This window comes from Chiloscyllium punctatum, chromosome 39 (assembly GCF_047496795.1).
Source record: "Chiloscyllium punctatum isolate Juve2018m chromosome 39, sChiPun1.3, whole genome shotgun sequence".
Taxonomy (NCBI): domain Eukaryota; kingdom Metazoa; phylum Chordata; class Chondrichthyes; order Orectolobiformes; family Hemiscylliidae; genus Chiloscyllium; species Chiloscyllium punctatum.
In genome coordinates this window covers 61,672,135-61,680,860 of record NC_092777.1, presented here as the reverse complement: position 1 = coordinate 61,680,860, position 8,726 = coordinate 61,672,135, and the positions used below count along the sequence as shown (strand labels likewise).

At 37.0% G+C, this 8,726-nt stretch overlaps 1 protein-coding gene across 3 annotated transcripts in view; it reads right to left on the bottom strand.

The window, feature by feature from the left end:
• Positions 1–3,548: 3,548 nt before the first annotated feature.
• Positions 3,549–8,726, bottom strand: part of tex2 (testis expressed 2) — a 141,358-nt gene continuing 136,180 nt past the window's right edge. The window contains exons 10-13 of one of the 3 annotated variants that reach the window (XM_072558895.1): positions 8,246–8,455; positions 7,779–7,899; positions 5,984–6,110; positions 3,549–4,824 (exon numbers count right to left, since the gene is read on the bottom strand). In XM_072558895.1, coding sequence (XP_072414996.1) covers positions 5,985–6,110; positions 7,779–7,899; positions 8,246–8,455 — 457 coding nt within the window. In that variant the 3' untranslated portion in view covers positions 3,549–4,824; position 5,984. Of the gene's footprint in view, positions 6,111–7,778; positions 7,900–8,245; positions 8,456–8,726 lie in introns of all 3 variants that reach the window. The other 2 variants (XM_072558896.1, XM_072558894.1) reach the window with 2 other exon arrangements.

The window sequence follows — 8,726 nt, the reverse complement described above, 5'->3', positions numbered from 1 at the left end:
AGCAACTTGCCAAAATTTCAACACATTCCAAACTGCAGCCTCTGCTACTGAGAAGAATGAAGGCAACAGCCAGAGGGGAACAACATCAGCTGTTCAAGTCTCTCATCATCCCGATAGCAAAAAAAAAGTTTAAACAATTTGATAGAATTTATCTTAACTCCAAATTTTAAATATCTCAAATGGCTAAAGAATCAGTAATTAGATGGCACAGATTTAATTGACTGATAAAAGAACTATAAGAAGGCATAAAGAGGAACGTTTTATGCAATAAGCGAATCAGACCTGGTATGCACTGCCTAATATGGTGGTGGACATAATGTTAGCTTTCAAAAGGAAATTGGTTAACTACTCAGGATTATAGAATCCCAACAGTGCACATAGAGGCTATTCAACCCATTAAGTCTGCACTGATCATTCAAAGAGCATCCAAACCACTTACCCTTGCCACCTTATCTCTGTGACCTCACATTTACCATGGCCAACCCACCTAGCCTGCACATCCCGGGACACTGCAGGGCAATTTAACATAGCTAGTCCATCTTTCCTGTACATCTCTGGATTGTGGGAGGAAACTGGAGCACCCAGTGGAAACCCATGCAGACACAGGGAGAATGTGCAAACTTCACACAGACAGTCACCCAAGGCTGGAATCAAACCAGTGTCCCTGGTGCTGTTAGGCAACAGTGTTAACTACTTGGCCACCATGTCGCACAGGAAATGGCATGAAACATTGGTAGGACACAGCTCAAGAGTAGAGGAATGGGACCAGCTGGATTGTTTTGTGAAACAGTTGGCACACACACACTGGACCAAATAGATAGATTTTGACCACAAAATAGTACAAAATACGTGGGCTGAATTGTAACAGGAGAAATTTAAAACAGACAAACACGAAGTGCTGCCCATTAGCAAAAATAGCTGATCATCCAGATCAGGGACAGTGCATTTCAAGCAGAATTCTTCTATAAGTCCCTGACATGGGTAATGATGAAGCTGAAAGATTTAGGAGGTTGAGTAGGATTCTTCTCAATCACTGAAGAATGGACAACATTCAACTTGACCCATCACTGAAAAACAATAAACAGAATGACAATTTATGTAGTCACAACACTTTGGTGTAAGTTAGAGAAGGATAATGCTCAAATTAAATAAGGCTTTGTGCAGCTCACATTTGAAGACTATTTGAAGTTCTGGTTACAAATACAGGAGACATATTCACAGGCTAGAAAAAGTCCTAAGATACAAGATTGTCCACTCATGATAGATTGCAAGTGACCAGCAAAGGCTGGAAAAAAAATGCCTGAGGTTGTTGACTTGTTCGCTGAGCTGGTAAGTTTCAACACCATACTAGGTAACATCTTCAGTGCATCTCTGGTGAAGCGTTGATGTTCTGTCCTGCTTGATATGTGTGTGTCCTGATTTGCTGAAGTGGGCTGTATCATTTCCTGTTTTGTTTCTTAGTGGTTGGTATATGGGGTCTAATTTTACATCTTTGTTAATGGAGTTCTGGGTTGAGTGCTAAACCTCCAGAAATTCCTGTACATGACTTTGTTTGACTTGCTCTAGGATGGATACATTGTCCCAGTCGAATTAGTGTCCTTCCTTGTCTGTGTATGGACTCAAATGATAGGTGTTTGTGTACCCTGATGGCTTGTTTTCTTCCAATTTACCCTATGTAATCTTTGTGGTAGTCTTTACATGATCTTTTATATATAATGTTGGCTCTGTATGTTGTGGGTAGAGGATCCTTTGTACTTGACAGTAGTTGTTATAGTGTGGTTGTTGGTTTGTGGGCTACCATGATACCGAGGGGTCAGAGTGGGCTGGTGGTCATTCCAGCATGTCCTTGATGTATGACAGGGTGACCAGTGTAACACAAAACATGTTGTGTTTTCCTGTTGTAGTCTGTTATGTAGGTACAGGAGGACTATGCTTTTTGGGTAACTTGTTTTTGAAGATGCTGTATAGATGTTCTTCTTCGGCTTTGCACAGCAGGGCTCTGCAGCATGTTATGGTTTACTTGAATAATGTTCTGATGCATCTCTATTAGTGGGTGTTGGGATGATTGCTGTTGGAGTTGAATACTTGATTTGTATTGGTGGCCTTCCTGTATACAGAGGTCTGGAGCTCACCGTTGGCTTTGTGTTCAGCCATTACTTGCAGGAAGGAAAGTTGATTGTTGTTCTCTTCTTTCTTGGTGAATTTTTTTTGTTAATGCCGGTGAAAATGTTGATTAGGAGTTGATGGGTTTCTTCCAGTTGAGCACATTTGGTAATGGACACAACAGGAAGACACAACACGTCCGGATACACTGGCCACCCTGCCATACACCAAGGACACGTCGGAATGACCACCAGACTACTCCGACCCCTAGGTATCATGGTAGCCCACAAACAAATAACCACACTATGACAGCTACTGACAAGTATAAAGGATTCCATACCCACAACTAACAGAATCAACGTTACATACGAAATACCATGTAAACACTGCCACAAACATTGCATAGTACATTGTGGAAGAAAACTAGCCAACAACAACTAGCCATCAAAAAACATGATCAATCACTTGTGTCCATACACAAAGAAGGACACCAATTAGACTGGGATAACATATTAATCCTAGGACAAGTCAAACAAAGACATGCACAGGAATTCCTGGAGGCGTGGAACTCAACCCGGAACTCCATTAACAAACGTGTAGAATTGGACCTCATATCAATCACTAGCAACCAAAACTGGAAATGATACCACCCACCTCAGCAAACCGGGACACACACAAATATCATGTGGGACAGAACACAAACGCTTCACCGAAGGTGCTCAGAAGATGTTACCTAGTATGGTGATGACACGTCTGCAAACAAACTTATCAGCTCAACGAGCAAGTCAACAACCTCACCCACAACCTGAGCTACAAATTTTCTCAAGGACTTCGAAAAGTGTCTTTCAGCCACATAAAGTAGTAATTGAGCAGTGGCCTGATTGAGATGTACGAGATTGAAAGGTCAAGATAAATTTGGAAAATTATTTTGAACGGAATGGTCCGTAAGCTAATACTAAGGAAGATAATTGCAGAAGGGATTGTGGATATAATGGAAATGAAAACATTGAGTTAAGACAGAGCAAAAGATCGTTCTGAAATTAGATGACTAAATGGGCTTTCTTCGTCAATAATTATCTCGAGTATCAATCATCGTGTTCTAAATAATTCTAGCAACTATATAAATGTATTTTAGTAGACAACGCCTCTGCTTCAAAACGATTTGCTTGATTTTTCTCTTTTTGATCTGGTAAGTTTCCTTCTCCTACTTTCCAGATCAACTGGACAATGCTCATTCCTCAAGCTTCCAGATGGTTCAAAGAGTGGGCATCCACATTAAACTGTGCAATCATCAGGCAATGAGAATATTGGAGCACTTGGAATAACCAGACCAGGATAATACATATCCAGACTGTAATTAGTTCCAATTAGTAATGTCACTTCTTTAGGCTCCCATGTGTAATTAGATTGGTTACAAATGCCACAAAAATAACAAGTCACACAGGTTGCTCGACTGAAGAATTTATTAAATAAAACATAGCAAGCCAGTCCTTCACAATGTTAATTTGATTATGTGAAGTACAATATGACAATTTATAAGAATTTTCATTTAATTCTGATTATGTATAGTGCATTTAGTCCATGGACTCATAATTCGTTATTGCACACTTATTCAGGTCAAATGACCCGACTACAACAAGACATGCACATTTTTTTGGCAGGCAAATATTGCCCACAGAAGGTAAGTAGAAGAAAGCAATAATGTGGATTAAGACTGGAATGCAGTCAAACTGTGTTGTGGCCATTGTATCCTTGGTATTAAATTGAAACAAAATACAATGTCGTACCTACAGGGCTAGATTAAAACAAATATATAAAATTAAAAATACAACTTTATACACATCTTAAAATATATTACTTAGTTTTAATTAACATTCTGCAAATGGTCATTTTCTCAAAGAAACTTCATCTTGAACGACAATTTGTCAAATCCTTCACGCTGTAGAGACTTCAATTATCTATTTGTAATTCATGTCATGAATGGCAATTTACACAATTTGAATGTCTAGGGAAAGTTATGGCTCAAAATAAATATGAAAAAAAAAACACAGAACAGCCAAGACAAATTATAATAATCATGGGCACAGTGGCACTGAAGCACAAGTAACATTAAAATTTCTGCAGACCTCATGTAGAAATGTTGCATACAAAGGCTCAGAAAGAACACAACTTCCTCACTATAGGGAAATTAAACAAAGCCTGGTTTTAAAACAAAACTGGCATTTTAAGTTGACTTACATTACAGATTGACTTCTGCAACATTTTTATAGCTTCCCCTTTGTTCATTCAGATAAACTCTACAAGGATTCCTCGCCACAATTTTAAAAGTGTTTTAAAATTACTGGAAAAAATGTTAATGCTTTTAATGACAACTCAAAAGTTTTAAGTGTTTGAAATGAGATTACCTTCTCCATTAGAGACAGCAAGAGCCTTACTTCATTTGCTCATATTCTGCAAACACTTTCTTGCAGACACTACCACTTTTAAGAATAAACAGTAGATCCACTGTGATTGGTTATAGCTGTGATTGGCCAGCCTCTAAACATGAGCAATGTTCAGTGAAGAAAACATTTAACAAGGACAACAATCTATAAAAGTGTTTGTGTTTTGTTTATAATTTCACAAAAATTGGAGTAAATGATCTGATATTATTTAACCTGCTGTCTTCAAAAATTCTGGATCTATTTGTACTTGTCAATGTCGAGGTGATTCTGCCATGCACTAGAATGATGGTGAAAGAGAAAAAAACTTTACTAGAATGAAATGGCTCTCTCTCAAAAATACCCATGTGCTATTATATAGAGCAATCTTAACTATCAGCTAAGGATTAAATCTGTGACTTCACTGCCAAGTTACAGAAACTCTGTCTACAGTGAATTTCAGCACTTCTCTACACATTATAACATGTTAGGAACTGCAATACTTTATATGAACCATAAATGCAAAACTTAAAAATATATAATTTTCTATTATTTATCACAGTGGCTGTCACATAATCCTATCATTTCTCCCTCTTGTGCAGACACCACACAAAAGTGGATAATTTCAGGAGCTGGTTGTCTATTGTTTGATTACATGAACTAATAAAAAGACATGTCAGAGTTGAAAAAAAGAATATGCAGCTAAACTGCTCCTGAATTAGGCAAAAGTAATATATCAATTTATAATGGGAATCTAATTATCAGTAAAAAAAAATCTACAAAGTAATGTACCATACAATCTATAAATTACCAGGTCTGAAGGGGATAATATTGATCTCGCTTGCAGATGCAAACTTGCCAGACTTGTGTGCAGACTATCAGCAGAATCCATTTGTCAATAAAAAGAGGATGCAGTTGCAAATATCTTTCTCATAATGAATCACCACAAAGCAATGAGTGCAAGTATTCCAAGAGAAACTTATGTAAAGTTAGCAATCATTGACCAGCTTTGTCATTTTAGTGATGTGTTATTCTGAACAAATATTCATACCCAAAAGGCAATTCATGCATCGATTCTGCACTTGCATGGAGGTTGTTGCAGGCAACTATACAAGTACATTGTTCTGGAAATAATTTCTGAGAATCAGTCGAAACTGAAGCATTTCAGGGCAAACAAGTCATTTATAAATACAATTACATGTAGTCTCTCTCTCTCTCTCTCTCTACCTTGGCTTTTATTTTCTTGGAATGGCCTGCATGATAAATAGGTTGGAACAATATTAGCTGTTAACAATACACAGAAAGAGAGACATACACTCAGCAAACTGCACATACTGAGTACAACAAATTGCAAGTTTTCCAGGGAAGGATAGTGGCACTAATGATCCAAAAGACAGATGATATAGCTGAAAGCACATGAACAGCAACTTCATAATACTGTAAACATAAAACTTTCATACATCACAGTCGCTCAGCAACTTCTGTTGGTGTCTCCCTTGAAGGCCACACTGTGGATGAACGTGGATCCATGACGGAATGCATGATAGGAACATACACATCATCCATATTTGGCATAACGAAAATTTTCTGCAATATTTTTGATAAATGCAATCATTACATTTTGGCATTTAAATTTCTTTGACAAGTCCAGTAGCTAGTTTTAGTATTCTATTAAAACACCATCGTTCATCATATGCATATTTTTAAAAGATACTTAATACCACCTTACAGAGAAATGTTTGCACTCTGAATTAAGTTTACTAACATCAAAAATAAAATGTTTATGATATAAACTGTTATTGTTAAAGCTTAAAACTGATAACTGGTCAGAACATTAGAAACAACGGATTTCAAATTAACTTTAAAAACTTCTAGCCATTGTCACAACTTGTGCTGAGTGAATGTCACCAAATCTTGTTAAAAGTAACCAATGAGGAGCAGACAAAGTTCAACTGTTAGATTTAGTACAACTCTCCAAAATAAAAACTATTCTTTTGATTAGGAATCATTTCATCCAAATTATCAAATACTCCTGTGCTTGTACACATGCCATATTTCAGCATAACTGAAGAAAACATTCAGTGGCACAAAGATGCATATCTAAGAATACTTTCTTTATGTGGTTCAGAAAGATAAACTGCTACCAATTCCTGTCACTGGTGAGGAGAAATGTGTTTTTGTTTTCCCTTTTGTTTCGATCAGCAAGCTAGTAGAGAAGTGCTATACTGCACCTTCAAGTCAGAATACAGCCAGTCAGGTGGTAAAAGCATAAAATCAATGGTGAAATGAGTAACTTTTGCTGTCAACAACAGTTGATAAGGGTTGGACCCAAGTCCAGTTGAATAAACATCATTTGATTGCTGGACATTCTATCATTACAATCTGATTGTTATTAGGATTTGTTTTTTTATTGCAGTTTTTTTTTCCAAACAGTAACAAAGCAGCTTATATTTCATTTCCACGAGAAGAGGGGAGAAAACTGGAAAACAGTTCAATGAAATTTCAACAAAAATAAATTTAAAATGACGACACTGATGAAAACATTTTACAAGTCCTGAAGATATTAATTTTCTCTGTTCCCATGATTACTTTCAATGCCTTGCTTAAGAAGCTATTATTACTGTCTGAGCCTTAGGTATCATATTTTAAAAACAATTTTAATTATTTACTCAAAGCTGATCCTATTTATGTATAAAAATTGACATACATCGCTTATGTGTATCTGTTAGAATAACACTGCACTTTAGGAAAGATGTGAGAGCCCATGAAAGGATGCAGAAGGGATTTACCAGAATAGTTCAGTGATGAGACAATTAAGCTACAAGGCTGTTCTGCATAGGGTTATATTTGATTGAAGTGTACACGATAATGACAGTGCTTAGGTAAAGTAGAGAGAGAGAATCTGTTCCCACAAGCTGACAAGATTGGGACCAAGGGAGATAGATGTATTATTTGGGCAAGAGATGCCAAGGGATGCAGAATGAGAGGAAGAGCTTTTTGTTTTTAACAAATGAGGGATAATGACTTGGAGGTTGCTGCATGGACACTTGAAGGAAATACGTTTGCTGGGCTACAGAGATAAGACTGGGAGAATGAGACCAATTGACTTGCTCCAAAGTGCTGGCATGGACTCAGTGAAACTAACAGCCTCATTTGGAGTCATTATAACTCCATAACAGGGGAGAATACAGAACAGAAAAAGAACAGTCAGAAGCATGGACTGACAGCAAAATTCAGGTCTGCTCAATTTCTTACCTGGAACTCTTGTTCAAGTTTCTTTTCAATCCAGTCAGTTACATGTGCAATAGTGACTTCACGCTCCCCCAATTTGGGACGAGCTTTTAACTCTAAGTGTGGAGGTGTTCGGAAACCATACCTTTGAACACAAATGATAGATCACGTTACTCAACTTAAAAGGCTTCAAAGCAAAATAATAAACCAGCTAATGCATTGAGCAGCATTTGGAGAGACTTAAAAGTCCAGAGAAAAGTGAAAAGCAATGGGACACAACCACAGAACTGAGAAATAAATTTCAAACTTATTGTGTTACTAGGTGCTAACCACCAGCCTGGGTTTTACGATAGATTTAGATATCCCATCACTATAAAATTGCATAAAATATATCACTCCTGAGTTAATGAGATGGCTGCCCATAAAATTGTTGTTAAAAGTTCACAGAACTGGGGGCAATTCCAATGAAATCTGTAACTGCCTCCCCTTACCATATTCTGTCAGTAGGTGGTGGTGGAATGTTCACAGCCAATGTTCCTTTGCATTCCTGAACTTCTACTGTTAACAGTAATGGTGTATTTGAAACCTCTTCGATTTTCTTCTTAATAAACTCTGTTTCTGTGGCTTTCTGAAAATATTTTGACTTTGTAATTTTATCCACAAGTCTCATTATCTTGCTTGGTCGATGTCCTCCCACATATCTGCACATGTGGAAAAGAGTTAATATTTGCCACTGAATATTCTGAATATTTACATTTTGTGTAATTCCATAGTATCAGACATTTTTGAACAAATGGTTTTCCCATGCATTGAATATTGACATCATCTTCAAAATTTTTTGAAATTCATTCATGGATCATGGATTACAGATGGTGTTGGATTATGTTTAAAAAGCAAAGTACACAAAGGGTGGGGACTGTGTTTCTTGCAGAATGTTGATGCTATTGTATATTTTAAAATCATGAACAAACT